General features: G+C 30.3%; 1 protein-coding gene across 2 annotated transcripts in view; it reads left to right on the forward strand.

Annotated features, from left to right (window-relative positions):
• The window catches only part of LOC107453135 (serine/threonine-protein kinase Warts), a 64,483-nt gene extending 50,379 nt beyond the window's left edge, over nucleotides 1-14,104 (forward strand). For both annotated transcript variants that reach the window (XM_016069843.4, XM_016069835.3), the window contains exons 3-7: nucleotides 2,208-2,316; nucleotides 5,365-8,217; nucleotides 9,287-9,469; nucleotides 11,554-11,660; nucleotides 13,336-14,104. In XM_016069843.4, coding sequence (XP_015925329.1) covers nucleotides 2,208-2,316; nucleotides 5,365-8,217; nucleotides 9,287-9,469; nucleotides 11,554-11,660; nucleotides 13,336-13,788 — 3,705 coding nt within the window. In that variant the 3' untranslated portion in view covers nucleotides 13,789-14,104. The remainder of the gene's footprint in view (nucleotides 1-2,207; nucleotides 2,317-5,364; nucleotides 8,218-9,286; nucleotides 9,470-11,553; nucleotides 11,661-13,335) is intronic.
• Nucleotides 14,105-16,733: the final 2,629 nt, after the last annotated feature.

Consider the following 16,733-nt stretch of genomic DNA (forward strand, 5'->3'; position numbering starts at 1 on the left):
AAAATTAAATTTGTGTACATTACAAAATTGCTTTTAATAATTAACAATTGCTGTGCTAATCAGCCATGTATCTTTAAAAAACATTCATATGTTAATAAATTATTCGTAAAAAAAACTTTCTTAAACTTTTATTAACTACCCGCCTAATTGTATTGTATACTTAGGTCATTTTGACCTATGATTAGCAGGGTTAAACTACATAATTGTAATAGTTATTGAATTTTAGCATTTTGTTCCTTTTAAAAGATATTAAATTATTTTTGTATTTAGTAACAAAACATAAGAGTATTTTAAGTAAGCCCTTTAGCAATAAAAATTTAGAAATAAAAATAGTTTAGAGTTAGAAATTATGTAAAAGGTTATTGGTTCTTTGGAACAGTAACTATCATTATGTACTGGTCCACAACAATATCATTGGTCTACTTAAAATTTAACGTTAAGTATATTTGTACTTTTTCTTAAAATAATTTTCATGCTTCATAATAACGTCAAATTTATTAGTTTATTTTAGATGAAACTTGATTAATTATAGTAAATTGATTTAAAAATTGAATAAAATACTAAATTGGTCTTTCAAAAAATAAATAAATGCTTGAAATTGCTATGATGATAAAAAAACTGAAAATAATGTTAAATAGTAATGCATATTGTGCAATATATTTCGTTATTTTCTTTCTAACTCTAGCCAATTGTAATTTAGCAGCCACTGATTCTGAAATAAACGTTCATTTATACTCTTTTCTTTATTTCTGTATTTTATAGTTTTTTTAATTTTTTCTGAAGAAGGTGCTACCGTTTCTCTAAATCGCATTTTGTACCTTAAAATGAAATAAATGATTCCATGATTAACATAAACCTCAAAAAAGAAAAAAAATTAACCAAGACATGTCGCGCTACCTTGAATTAATGCATTAATTACATACTAACATTCATACATTCCAGCCGAATGAGCGAGTCATCGTTCTAATACCGATTAACAGTAGATGCTTTGTTGGTCTAACGCAGTGTTTCCCAAACTTTTTTCTTGTTAANTGACTTTAGTGTACTCTTTCTAAATTTTTCATAACGCTGTGTACCACTAATAAAAAAAATTATGTATTTTTTAAAAAATATTTGTATTTTTATTAACATATTTAAGTTATTAACTGTTAACTCTGCAAAAAATAGCCAATAGAAAAGTACGTAATCGTAAATTTTCATGGCTAGTTTTGTTTTTAAATAAAATTTTTTGAAAGTTTCGTTTGTTGCAAGATATTTCGCATAAGAACGCGTACCCCACTAAACTGTCCCTGTACACCTGGGGGTACGCGTACCACACTTTGGGAAACACTGGTCTAACGAACTAGCGATTATTATTTCATAGTGGTTTCGAACATATGGACCGCTAATGAGTTTGAACGCTGATGTCTTAAATCTTAATTTAATGCTGGATTGACTGGTGACATAAAGAAGGCCTGTGAGTCCGGTAAGTCCAAGACAGGATAAGTGCCAATGCTAATTCAGTCCAAGTAGGTCCAACTGACAGTAAAATTCAAAATTCAATTTTATGAGAGACAAATATAGAAGCTCACTTGCTAGGAATAAGAAATTCATAAACTTTTTTGGACCTTTTTTTTGTTGCTTTTATTTGTTTTTAAATTTTGCTATGAGCATTGACTAGTGAAGTTTTTGTGTTCTTTTTTTAGAATTTGCCAAATAAAGTTTGTAGCTGTTTTTGTTTAAATTTTTTCTACTATCAATTCCACAGCAAATCATATAACAAGATTGCTTAGAATTTCCAGAATTTAATACACAGCATAATTTATGTTATAACGCTAACTATTTTTCTGTACTGACCTTATTTTTCCCCAAATTGACAGACTATCCGGAATTCCCCTGGTCATGTTCAAATAGCCACTCCAGTCCTGATTATTTGTTTTAAGTTATGTAAAAGGTCGTCTTGCTTTTTCTGTCTGCATTTGATATTATTTGTTAACTTTTCATTTGTTATTTTATTTTGTAACAAATCTTATTTAAGGGAAAAAAAAGTTTTTTTTTTCTGTTATCAATTGACATTGAAAATTCATTTGAAAGTAAAAAATCAAATATTTTTGTTTCACTTTTTTATATATGAAATTTAGTATTGTTTGTCTTAACAATACTAGAATTTATATATATAAATCTCGAAGATGTATTTTAAGTAAATTTTTTTTAATATTAACTTTTAGGAATCTGCTGCTGCTTATGTTTTGAAATTAACTTCAGATGATCATTTAAAAGATTATGAAGATCCCAAAGTTGATCCAGTCAATGGGGTTATGAAATTAGGAATTCCAAGTGAGTATTACTTTTTTTTTCATAACTGTCCTTTCCTAATGAGAGTAATTTTAAGTGTCTTTCTTCAATATTTTAATCATTGTATGATCTTTTTAAATTTACATCAAATTTTTTCCCTATAATCTTTTGTTTTATTACTTTTTTTAAAAAATAACCGTTGTTGAGCAGTTGACCCAATTTTGAGTTCCGTAGCCTTGTAAATTTGAATCAATCCAGACAGCAATTTTGTATGGATAAAATTGTAATATATAAATTGAATAAAATGGTTAGAAATCAAAGATCTCATAGGATGTATATTTTAAATAATTGTAGAATTTCATATTAAGCATTCACTCAAACACACAAAAATAAAAAAGTTAGAGTGAAATAAAATGAGCAGGCGAAGTAAGCTCAATTTATGAAGCTATCGGAAAGAAGTCACAGAGAGAATCTTCTGGTTTGGTGAGCTGCGGGGAAACAAATGTCCTCCCTTAGTTTTTTTTTCTTCTTTTTTTTTTCTTTTTTTAATTTATGAAGTGAAAAGCAAAAAATGTTCAATATTTCTTTACTTTGTTAAACATATTTATCTATGCAAAATGCAAATGGCATGGATAAAGATCCCTGACAAAAAGAATTTGAAAAGTCTTAAATTGAGCTATTAATAATAAACAGCTTCACTTGTTTTAAAATAAAAGAATACACATTAGCAAATGCATATAGTAAAATATCTTTTCGTTTTTCTGAACCAACCGAATATCCTTCATCATATTTGATCTTAAAAAGTGGCCGAGAGTAGTCTTTCTACAGCATCCTGGCTAACGGGCAATGCGTTACAATGTGGCAGGCCTCTTGAATGGCTGTAGGATACAATAACATTGCCGGAACCCTAGAGCATGAGAAGATTTATAGTTCAAGGGAAAACAGCTTCAAAGCACTCAAGCACAAGTTCCCTGCTGTATAGTGAATGCCTAATAGTGAATTACCGTAAGAATCTTGGGAGATCTTGTCGCATTTCCTTCGTTCAAAAAGAATTTAAGGTGTTTTAAGTTCATTCATTATATGAAACAGGAGTTCTAAAAGTTTCTTTGATGCTCTAATAATAAATAAGTCCTTCTGAATATAAGTATTTTTTTATAGTTATTCTTTGTTTTGTTAAAACTCTGTAGTTTGCGAATCCAAAAGTGATGAATGACTGACATTTATAAATTCGGGCTTTGTTTACTTTAGAAGTCTTTGTTTTCCTCTTTGAGTAGTTATATGATGATTCGTTGGGGACAGAAGGGTTGCAATGTATGCATAGTTAAGGAATTAGCATATATCTTTCTGTAATATAATTCGTGAGTAGGTAATTCGCATATATTTATCTTCCTAGTGGCTCTTGAAAGTTAATATTAAGCATTTGGTTGTTGGCATAAATGTTACATAAATTATATCATAGGGTAAATATGGTTGAGGATCTGGTGCTTTTTTTTTCTTCTTCTATTCCTTCTCCCATAACCTGTTTAGCAACTGTTGTGTTCCATATTCGGCAGATGTGCTTTATGAAAGATAAAACCTGAAGCTTTTAGCTATTGTGCCATGGCCTGAATTTGGTCTCAGTTTCAAACAGTGTTACTGAACATGGCCTGCTAACTGTTGATTCGTCATATTGTGCAAGGAGCATTTGTCTATGCTGTGCCATTGTGAACTGTGGCTGTAAATTTTGCTAAGTCCACTGCTTTCTACTATTTGTATTGACGTTTGAATCTACAAAATAAAATCTTATTTTTCTACATCTTCTGTCTTAGTGATAAGTGCAGTGCATCACAATACAAAAATATGTAATACTTTTTTTGAGGTAATTTTTTAGAAATAAAGAAGATAATGAAATTTAAAACTTTTGGCACCATAAGTGATAAATTAGGACATTGCAATGGACATTAAAATAACATTGCTTGCATATACGAAATAGCAATTTCGACTTAATGTATGTTTGAGTAAGGTTTACAATGCATGAATTGAGCACATTTGTATTTTTACTTGTCTGATATTTATTTATACTAGTATATACATTTCAGAGATATCCCTAATAGTAAAAAAGGGCAGCATGCTTTTTCAAAAACACAGGCATCTTCAGTTTTGAAGAGCACTAATCTTGCTAAATATGTTAATTATATCTTACTTGATGAATTCTGCTTCAAAACTGATTTAAAAATACTCAAATAAATAAGAGAAATAATAGTATTTGTTATTAACTTAGCCTAAAAATAATTTCTACTAGTTTTGGTAATCTGTAGTTCCTGGCTCTTTTAAAGAGCAGACAGGGGGGAGGGTCCCACTTCTCAACACACTTAGGGAGAAAACTGTATATTTATATCCCTTTAACTATAACTTTTTGTTTTACGAAAAATTCTTTAAGTCAATGTTATTTTTTTAATAGCATTGTAAGTGCAATATTATTATAATTTTTAAAAAGTCAAAAATTTTGGGCGACAAATTGTTTTAGGACTTTAAAACATTATCTTACAATATATTACAAATTCAAGTGCATTCTATGCCAATCCCTGGCAAAAATACTTCCTATAGTTAAGATTGTAAAAATTAAATCTTCTGACCATTAAATATAAAAATAAACCAATTTAATAGTTTAAAACTTACTAGTTAGGTATAAAATGCACATCCTATAAAACTTATTCTAATAGTTTTACTGATTAAAAGTTAACATAAGTTTTAAGCTATTTCTTTTTTCATTTGTAGCTTTTATTTTAAAAATCTAATTATTGGTTCACCAAACTTTGACATTGTGAATGATATCGCAATTTTATTAATTATTTAAAAGAAATGAATAAAAATGTATGACTAATTTCATTTATGCTTAACTATAATTTAAGTCAAAAATTTAAAATAATAATTTCAAAATAACCTTTTTATAAAAGCAAATTGTAAGCTTATTATTATTATTATTATTTTGATAAAGTTCTGCACCTGTTTCTTACCAGCCCAACTTTAAAAATTAGAGGGGATATGCTGTTCATTTTGTTTAATTCATGACATTCCATAAATTCTAATTTTTTTCTTCTCTTTTTGCAGATAATGTCAAGTATAAAAGTCAACCCAAACCTATAGATCTTCCAGATACATCTCATGAATATGCTTCTATCAATAATATCAGATATCCTGAAATTTCGAGACATGATAGCTCTAATGTATGCATCACTGGTCTCCGACACAAAATATTACCTGATCCTCCAAAATTAATTTATGGAAGTTCATTGGCTAACTGTGAAGTAACATCTAATTATCGAATCAATGTAGCTAATGACTTTTCAAGCACAGATGTACCACCTCCTCTTCCACCTCCTAGAGGGACAATGTGCCCTCCTCCTACTCCGCCTCGCAGTACTCCACCTTTGCCTCCTCCCATAAATTCACAGACAGAACTTTCTCATACTTCAACAAATGGAGTTTGTGTTAAGCAGCCGTATATGAGACGCATGTCACCGGTGCCAACTTCTTCATGGCAAGCTCTCAATTATACTTCGTCTGCTAGCTCTACTCCTCAACGAGGCACAAGTCCAATTACTTCTAATCGTGCCCCTATGGTCGTGGTGAATAATTCTCAAATACATCAGCAATTAACTCAACAATTACAAGCCTTGTCTGTGAATTCAAATGGCTCTTCAGTGTCATCTATGTCCCGAAGTGATGGGCCATATCATGCTGGTAGTTCTAATGGCAAATCATGGTATTCCTCTTCCCCTCAACCATCATATACTTCCTCTAGTTCTGGAAGGCATAGTCCAACTCCAACTATAAGTAGTAGTGAATATTCAATACCTCCTGTTTTTCAACTTAAACGAACTCCACCTCCTGCATATACTCCTCCATCTTCATATTCATCTTCACCCCAGCCATCTCCTCAACATAGAGCTCCATCCCCTGGTGGAATCGTTAATTCTGTTTCTTCAGTTTTATCTCGACCAGCTGCTCTTCAAGCTTGGAGTTCTAGACAAGCAAAATCTCAATCACCTATCATCATGCAGTCTGTTAAAAGTACACAGGTTCAAAAGCCAGTATTACAGACTGCAGTTGCTCCCACATCACCACCTCCTGCTGTGACTGCTGCACCTAATTTTACACCCTCTGGCCAATCATCTGCAGCACCAAACCCTCCACCTCCATATCCTATACATAAAGTTACATCTGTTGCAAGTATTAATTCAGCAGTATCTTCTGACTCTAGCAGTATACTTATGTCACCTGTTAGCCCTTCTTCCTCTTCTTCTTCTCCTTTAAGACCTGTGGAATCTTCTAATCCCCCTCCTCTGTACCCACGAAACCAAAATAAACCTCAATTAACACAGCCTAATCATGCCCCAGAACCACCTCCTTACCAAGTTGCTCCAAATACTCTTCACTCTTCTATTCCACCATCTCCAACACCCCCTCCATATTCCAATCCCATGTGGCAAGTAATGTCGAATTCAACTCAAAATATAGCAAATCAACCTCCACCTTATTTATCTATGTCTTTATCACAAAAACCGCTTCCAGAACCTCCTGTTTCCGAACCACTACCATCTTTATATACTTCTAATGATACAAATCAAAACAAATGGTCTGAACAATCTCCAGAAATATTACCTATGGACAATTGCCCACTTTCTAATGTTCCCACTACTGACCCACCTAGTTATGCATCTAGTATAGCTGTGCTGTCTGCTCAAAGGGCAGCTGCAGCACGAATGACTAAGCTCAATAATAATGTGCCAACCATTATAAGTAATGGGCCAACTTCTAACTCTTTTACTAGTGGACCTATTACTGATCCAGTTAATGGAAATGGAACAAAAGCTACGTCCAATCTTGTAAATACAGTGGATAGCATCTGTACATCCCAAATAACTGCACTTCCAGGATCTTATGTGAATATAAATGGTATGCCCGAAGATGCATTCTCATTTTTTGACAATCATCATACAACTGTTTATAGAAAACTCTCCCCTGTAGCTATGGATACTGCCAGTTCTGCCTCTCGTTCTGAATCGCCTGTGTCCAGGGCAGTCAATCAATCGCCTGTATCATTTATGTCAACTACTTCAACATCATCCCCTTCCACACAATCAGATTCCACTCATGAGCTGAATAAAGTGCAAAACAAAATTACTCAGTTGTCTCCACCTCCACCTAGAAAAATGCTTTCTAAAGAAAAAGAAAAAGAACGCAGAGAAAGTAAAGTCCGAAATTATTCTCCTGCCGCTTTCAAATTTTTCATGGAACAACACATTGAAAATTTGCTTAAGTCACATCAAGAACGTGAGCATCGCCGTCAACAACTCGAGTCAGAAATGGCAAAAGTTGGTTTAACAAAAGAAGCTCAGTGTGAGATTCGAAAAATGCTTCACCAAAAGGAATCTAATTACATCAGGCTAAAAAGAGCAAAAATGAATAAATCTATGTTCACTAAAATAAAAACAATAGGTATAGGTGCATTTGGTGAAGTTGCACTTGTGCGAAAAGTTGACGCCAATCAATTATATGCCATGAAAACTTTACGAAAATCGGATGTTCTGAAACGAAATCAAGTTGCGCACGTAAAAGCAGAAAGGGACATTTTAGCAGAGGCTGACAATGAGTGGGTTGTAAAATTATATTATTCTTTTCAAGATGATGAAAATCTATATTTTGTTATGGATTTCATTCAAGGAGGTGATCTAATGTCACTGCTCATAAAATTAGGTGTTTTTTCAGAAACTTTAGCTAGATTTTATATAGCAGAACTTGTTTTAGCTGTTGAAAGTGTGCATAAAATGGGTTTCATTCATAGAGACATTAAACCTGATAATATACTCATTGATAGAGATGGTCACATAAAACTGACTGACTTTGGACTTTGTACAGGCTTTAGGTGGACTCATAATTCAAAATATTACCAAAGAAATGGTAAATGTTTTTCTTTATATATTCAATTAAATATCTTATTAGATTATACATATTTCAATCAATACATTTAATCATAAATTTTTTTGTTGATAGGCAATCTTAAGAAAACAATGTTCTCTTATTTAGGCTGATCTTTTTTATATTACCAGGGTATATTTAAACTGTTTTTAATTATTCATAACTAAACTGTTTTTAATTTTATTAATTTAACCAAAATGCAAGAAATGAAACCTTTCTTCTTTATTAGAATTTAAATGAAAAAACTCTGCACTTGCTGAACTCAAAAATATGCCCAATATAAAAGTTAAATAATGTTTTGGGTATCTTATAGTGTTTTCTATTCTAGAAAATATTGTAAGTTTAATTGTATTTTAAGTTTATTGTCTGTTATAAATAAACTATTTTGTGCCTTAAAATGATCTGTGATAATGGAAATTGTTTAAGGGGCTCAATATTTTATGTTATTTTTATTTTTACAGGCATTTTCTTACATTATTGTAACGATTTCGACAATTTTATTTTCCTTTTCTCTAAAAGAAGAGGCTAGGGTGCTTGCTACTCTTCCTTCTGAATTAGGAAAACTTTTTCTCCTCAATGCCTTTAATTTAGCTTAATTTTTATTTAAAAGAAATATTCCTAGCTTTCACTATAAGTTTTCGGTATCTAAAAATATGAATTCATAAAGTCGTATGCACTAAATTTTCACACAGTAATCGATTCTTTTAACGATTATTATGCTTTCAGTTTAATAGTGAGTTTGTGAAAATAGTCATTAAATCCAGGGTTATTTACTAATTTTTGACTGTATAATTTTGACACTTTTCAAAACTTAGTTTATTTTGGGATGCTTAAATCATCGTTTTTATTAAATCATCGTTAAAATTGCAAACATTTGATGGTTTTAATTTAGGGACCATCCACTGAATTACACCTTATATCTTGTTTCAATCTTTTGGTCATTTTATGAAAGAGAAACTCAGTATCTTTGCTGTCGAAGTTTATTTGATTGCTACTTTGATCTCTTAGCTGATTTTTTTAATTTAATTATAACTTGATTATATATTTTTAGGAGAGCATGGAAGACAAGACTCAATGGATTTAGATGATAAGTGGGGAAATGAATGTCACTGTAAACCTAGTGCCAATCTTAAACCTTTAGAAAGGAGAAGAAAGCGGGAACATCAAAGGTGTCTTGCTCATTCATTAGTAGGAACTCCAAATTACATCGCTCCTGAAGTCTTGCTCAAATCTGGTTAGTTATGTTTATTATTCTGCGAGTGCTATTCTAATAATCTTATTATTAATAACCTTTTCTGGGAGAGTTCTTTTGATTAAAAAGACCAGAAGTCTGTCTTAATTGGGTTTTAATGTTTTATTGATAAACTTGTATAAAGATTAATTTAATGGTGCCTATTTAGTAAAATATGCTATGTTACGCATTAAATGTCTTAATATTGCAACAAAAAGCAATACCTTTTAAGTTTAATATTTAATGGGATGAAAAAAATCATTAATATGAAATATAAAATGCCAGTATATCTAAAAGACATTTTTATGTCTTTAAGTTGTAGAAGTTAAACAGATAATTTCGGAAAAGTTAACTTGGTATACAAATATGATGTTAATAATTTGAGTTTTTATTTGCATGCATCATGTATAACTACTAGATATGTACCGGTTCTAAAATTTTGCTAAATCCGGGTATCTAGTGAAAATTGAATCTTTTGCTCGGCTGGTTTCAGGTACCTGACAAAAATTTATTTTTTCCTCAGCTGGTTCTGGGTATCCTTTAAAACTTGGATTTATTACCCAACAAAGAGTGGTATTCAATATTTATGCAAAATAATGCAAAAATATCTAATTTTCTATGGAACAAATATTTGACAAGATATAGTTCAAGGAAATTTATTGTGCATCTATATGAGTAAAAGTGTGTGATTTTATTTTTAGATTTTATTAAAATAAGTTTTAATAATATTTCTAAAATAAATTTGAGTTTACTATTCAGAATGTAAAAAAAAAATCATATTTTAGTTGAAAAGATTATTCTAATCTGCATCAGTTTGGAAATTCAATTAGCAAACAAGAAAGTGATTTTATTGATTGACTACTGTTTAGAACTTTCTTGAGATATTTCTTCATTAAAAAATAGAAAGTTAGAATAGATTTGAAAATTTTAAAAAAATACATTAATTCAGTTCAATTACTTGTTTTGTGTATGATTAATAATTCAGACGTTTTTATGAAAATAATTGATTTAGGAAGGTCCTAACTTCAAAGAAAAACTCGGTAATATTGAAATTTATGTTTTTTTAGCAAACTTTATTTATTTTGCCTTATTCTATTGAGAGGACGCCATGCCATGGGAGAACCTTTTCGTTGCAAATTCTCCTTATTAATTTAAAGTTTAAAAGAAAGCAAACCTGGAGTAAGCCATAAAGTCAGTGTGCCTAGTTATATTCACATGAAAGTTTTTTCTTTCAATAATTTGGATTAAATTTTTTGAAGATATTGGATCGAAGGATTATTAACCGGAGTTGGGATTTCAGACACTGAAAACAACGGGAAGCATTAAATAAAAAGCCTAAAAATGACATGTACAATTGTTTAGCAATAAGTATTAGCTTAAATTTAAACACATAAATCAAAAATAAACGTTTCAAAATGCAATTAAATTATTGAAAGAGAGCTTCTTTATTGCATTATCCTAAATTATCTTCTCATAATTTATTTTAATTTGGGTATTTTAAAATTTTCTTTTTAATATTTGAAACTTCATGGTTTACTCAAGTTTGTTTAAATTCACTTTTTCTATACTTTAAATTAATTATGGAGGTGAAAGGGAATTTGTAATGAAAAGTTCCTTCTGTGGTATGGTGTCCTCTTAAAACAGCAATTAAAATTTTTTTTTTGCTAAGGCTATAAGGAATGATATGAATGGAAAGAAACTGGCTAGACCAAATATTTTACAAAACAAGCTTTATCATATGAAGAAACACTTGAAAAAAATAACATAATTATGTCATAGGGTCAGCCAAAATTATCAAAAATCTAAGTTATGATATACAAACAAACTAGAAATGTTTATAATTGAGCTATTGTTTATTTCTTTTTATTTGCACTGTCAGGAAAAATAGCAGAATTTTGTTTATGATTTAAGTTATGCTTATAACAATATGGTTTTATAATATGAAGCTAATTAGTTTTTAAAAATGTTCCTTTACACCCAGGACCTCATCAAATTAGGGCTTTTAATAGATAAATTTGATTCTATGTATGTAAATTTTTGGGTAGTATGTTCTGCAAGCAATCCTAATTCAGATTTTATTTTTAAAGGATATACTCAGTTGTGCGATTGGTGGAGTGTAGGTGTTATTCTTTATGAAATGCTTGTTGGACAGCCTCCATTTTATGCCAACACACCAGCTGAAACTCAGTTAAAAGTAAGTCTTTTCATTATTTATTTGTTGCTATGTATGTTTTTAAGTTTTATTCCGTTTTAAAGTTTAAAAGAAATAGGACAAAAGATAATTATTTGCATATGAGGATAGTAGTAAAGGCACTGAGCTGTGAAGCTGAGCTTCTGAAAGATTGAGGCTCTATTCTTCTGTGAAGGCTTGAAAACATTTGGAATGAACCATCCACTTTAAATTAAGGTGGAGAAAAAAAAACAGTAATATGTGATGAGTGATAATAGATTTCTGGAATCATTCAAAAAAAATTAACATTAACTAAAAACTAAATCAGCGGCGCGACAGCCCATCGAGGGCCAAGGCCTACTGTGCCCCTCTCAGTTTTCTTGACCTTTGGGCTCTGGGGTGCAGGAGCAGATGTTCCGGTTAGGTGGTCAGCCGAATGCGAAACCCCCAGTGTTTAGTTCCCAAGCATGCTTGGTACTCATTTATCGACCCACTTAAGGGATGAAAGGCTGAGTCAACCTTGCCCGGCCCGAGGATCCAACCAGGGACCTGTAGCACGACAGCGCGAAGCGCTACTGCTTAGCCGCCGGGCGTCTTAACATTAACTAATCATACCATTTATTTTGCTTGCTTTTCTAAAAAAAAAATTTCTTCCTTTTCCTAAAGTATAGTTTTTTGAATCGTTTGTTTTTTGTAATCAATGTGATTTATCATAATACTTGACAATGAGATTTGGCCCATATATTCATTTGAATAAAGAGTTAATTTGTATAGTGTAATATTTCTTTTTAATGCAATGCAGTTAAGAAAATGTTTTAAACTAATTACAACAATTAAATACAAGAATAAAATTTTTTTTTAATGTTTTGGCAAATGATGTCCAAGAAAGACAAAAAAAAATTATGAAGATCAGACGTAACTTTAATTTTCCTCCAAGTACATTGAAACGTTAGTCATATTGCTTCAAAAAGCCCTCCAGTGAATAGCCATGATTTTTTCTTGGAGGGCTTATAAAGTGGTATGAGTACTTGTAAATTATCACGAAAAAAAATCACTCCTTTTTTAATTATATTTTTCATCTTTCATGCACAATCGACAGAGGAAACCCATTTTCAGAGTTGTACTTAGTTTTCAGAATTAAAACCCAGCTCAAATAATTTACAGTGAATATTTCATATATAAAAAAGCCTCCAAGATTCTACAAATTTCTCTTAAGCCAGTTCCTTTCCACATCGCAAAAAGACTAATAAAAATCTCTCTTTGAACAACATTTGAGGGAAAACTCCAAGAAGCAAATAAAGATAAGGACTGGCTGGAAGGAATTAAAGATATTCCGTCATGGCCAAGAGAAAAATCTGTGACCCTTTTTCGCCTTGCCACTGGATATGACTGCTTATCAAAACACCTGCACAAAATCCTTTCTAGTCCCTTTTGTAACCTGCAAGAAGAAATGGACGCTAACCATATGAGACGTTGCCCTGCACTTCCTCCTGGGCCCTTGTGGGAACGTTATTGGCGGGCGAGATGCATTATTACAAGCCTATAGACTCTTTCTTTTTGTAGCTCTTGTTTCCGTTTTTTGTTCTTCCTTTATATTGTTCTCGGCTACAAATTTGTCTTTCATGTCTGCCATTGGAAATAAAAAAATATTTCATATATATACTTTTTTGAAGGGTAATTTTTTTGCATTATTTTTTAGGTAATTAACTGGGAAGCTACTTTAAGAATACCCAAGAAAGCTAACATTGCTGACGAAGCTACTGATCTAATCTTGAGGCTGTGTACTGTGGCAGAGTCAAGGTTAGGCAGGAATGGAGTGGAGGAAATAAAGCAACACAGTTTCTTTTCGGAAATAGACTTTAACAGTGACCTCAGGAAAACACGTGCTCCTTACATACCCAATATTCGCTATCCAACAGACACATCCAATTTCGATCCCATCGATTCAGACAAACTGCGAAGTGACAATTCTGAATCAAGTGATGAGGGTAACTTGGATGATCCTAGTGACAATAACAAGCATCCGGAACATGCATTCTTAGAATTTACATTTCGTAGGTTTTTTGATGATGGGGGTGTTTACCCTAATCGAGCACCTCCTCCACCTTTGGAGGAAGCTCCCGAGAAACAAAGTTCACCTGTTTATGTTTGATAATGAGGTTTTTTAGCTTTGTAATAATTATAAGTGTGCTCTTTTATTTGGATGGACTGATTAAAGAGCACTATTGCATAGGCGGCATTCTAGTTATGAAATGTAAATATGCTACAGGCACTTTTGTTTTAGTGAGTATAAAAACAAAATGTTCTGAGCTGGGCTAAAAGTGTAGTTCTCTGTAGTAACACAAAAGCTGAGCAAGATCGCCTTCGGCTTGAAAACCATTGCCTTCTTTGCTTTTGCCTTCTCTAGTTTTCAAGCCTTTTAATATGAATACTATTAAATTCTGTAAATAATAAGAAATTATAAAAAATATTACTATTTATTTATTTATGTATATTTTACAAAAAAAAATTATAAATTATTTTTTTTAAATTTCTTAAGCAGTTGTATTTAATAATTTATTTAAGGATTTTGCAACAGAAATATTTATGCCAGAATAATTTCTACAGAATTGAAAATGTGTATTCTGATAACTTTAAAATTAAGTATTTTTAATGTAGGAAATTGCAATAACATAATACAGGAAGTTAAGTATATAATGATAGATTTACAAAATATTTTGCTACATTATAATATATTTTTAGCTTTTGCTTCCTTTTATAACATTTCATAAATATTTTATATGACTATTTACATGATCATTAAAGAAGAGTCAAGATATACAAGAGAAAAAAAAAGCATAAAAGAAATCTTTCATGTTATGCCACCATATTTAACTCAAAATTTCTTTTTAAACTTTGATGGATTGTTCTATTGGCCCATAGTTTGTGTATATGAAGGAAAAATTTTATGTAATGCACTTAAAAATATAAATTAAAAATGCTTTTCAAGTAATAAATAAACATATCCAGAAATATACTACAAAAAATGAATTTAATGCATTTGTGTTATTTAATAAGAATTTAATGTTTAGATCCTAGATGATAAGAGTTTAACTTCAGAGTAAATATATCTTATTCTTCTAAATCCTCTTGCATTCAAGTAGTTGGTTTTGTATCTACTTTAGATTCTAATGTATCACTTAAAAAATTATCTTTTTACAAATAAGAATATTATTCAGGTCGATAGGAAAACATAATATGGACTTTTGTTACCCATTCTCCAGAAAACAGTTAATGAAAGCTCACATGTATGAGGCAGTGGCAATCAAGACATTACTCAAATTTAGACTGTCGAGATTACATTTAATGCAAGAATATTTTAGTTTAGAAAAGCTGATCATATAAAATGAATTAAAATCTTTTTTCACATAAATCGTCTGTGATTTACACTGATTTATTTAACTTGAAAAGTAAGTTGTAAACATATTGCTCATATTTCTAAACTATGTCCTTAATTGTCTGTTTTTCATTTGAAAATACATATTGCAAGAGTACCAAATTTGATCGTATCTCATTTAATGAAAACTACCGGGCATGTTGAGAATTTTTTTAACCATACATTAAGTTTAAAGTAATGTGCCTTTGTAAATGATAAAATGTATTTTGATCTAGCTAATTAAAACAATAATATTTATGTAGTTAGACCACCGTGGCCTTAAAAAAGATGTTTAAAATGTTCAATTTGTATGCTTTAGCCTTTTTATGGCTTGTTTTGCTAATATAAATATTTTAAATAGGGATGTTCTTATTAAATATGTGTCACTTTCTCTAGAGTGTTGTTATTCTCAAAGGAGGCCTTAATGGTTTTATATGTCAGATGCTGTTTTGCTCTTATTTATTTATAATGACAATGTAAAACAATTAAAGTGCACTTAACTGTTCCATGATTGCCTTTAGTTGGAAATTGCATGTGTTTGTTAATATTGCTTCAATTAAAATTTATATTTCAGTTTAAAAAAATTAACTTATCTATATATTTCTATGGACTTCATGGAGAAGTTATCTTTTTAATTCTTATTTGAATTGAAGTTAATAAGATTTTTTTTTGTGAGATAAATTTCTCCCCATGGGATCCAGAGGTACTTAAAAATATTACAAGTAAAAAAAAAAAGTGTATTAAATAATTTTTTTTATAAGCAATATCTTTTATTTTCATGTTTTTTTTATTTCTGCAGAGTTTCTTTTAAATTAAAAGAAACACTGAATCCCGGTGCTGCAATGAATTTATCAATTCTTTAAATATTTTTTTTCCCACCAAACTATTTTAGCAATTGCAAATTGAATTTTATTTTAGTTAGTTAGGTGTAAAATAACTTATTTCATGAGTATATAATTTATCACAATTCAGTTAAGAAAATAATAGGTATAAATGTTTTACGACATTAATTTGTCTTCATCAAACTTTCAGAGCTATTAAATTTTTGATAATCATATCTGTTATTATGTTTACAATTACTGCTTACAGAGTATTTATATTTTTAAATAAAATACTAATTTAACATTAATAGTCAAAACAGTGTTAAGTTGCATTTGTTAACCTAAAATAAGAATTTTGTTGTAATAAACATTATACTGTATGTGTTCTTAATAATTTAAATGTGTACTTTAAGAAATATGCATTTTTTTCTTAATTTTTATGTAAAAAATTCTTTTACTCAAACTTAATTTGTTTTGATTCATTAACAAACTCGTGCAATCTTAACTAAGCATGTTTACATTTTACAAAGATTTTAACAACTGCTTGCCTAGAAAGAAAAAAAAAAAACTTTTTTTCTCCTTTGAAGGAAAATTTAGTGCTAGATTGTAAGAAACATCTTGTAAATATTGCATTGTTGTCGTATTCTTCTCAGCCTTGTATAGCATTATCATTAACAAATTGTAAATATTAAATAGTTGAAACTTGATTTGTGCATTGCTATGTGTGATTGATTGTTTATATAGAATGCTGGAGGTTTACATAAAGGGCATTGAATAGCCTCTGTACAGATTTCAATAAACATGTTTGTTTTTATTTTGTCTGCATTTTTCTAACACCATATTATTTTTCACTTTCAACTT

This window comes from Parasteatoda tepidariorum, chromosome 7, assembly GCF_043381705.1.
Source record: "Parasteatoda tepidariorum isolate YZ-2023 chromosome 7, CAS_Ptep_4.0, whole genome shotgun sequence".
In the NCBI taxonomy this organism is placed as follows: Eukaryota; Metazoa; Arthropoda; class Arachnida; order Araneae; family Theridiidae; genus Parasteatoda; species Parasteatoda tepidariorum.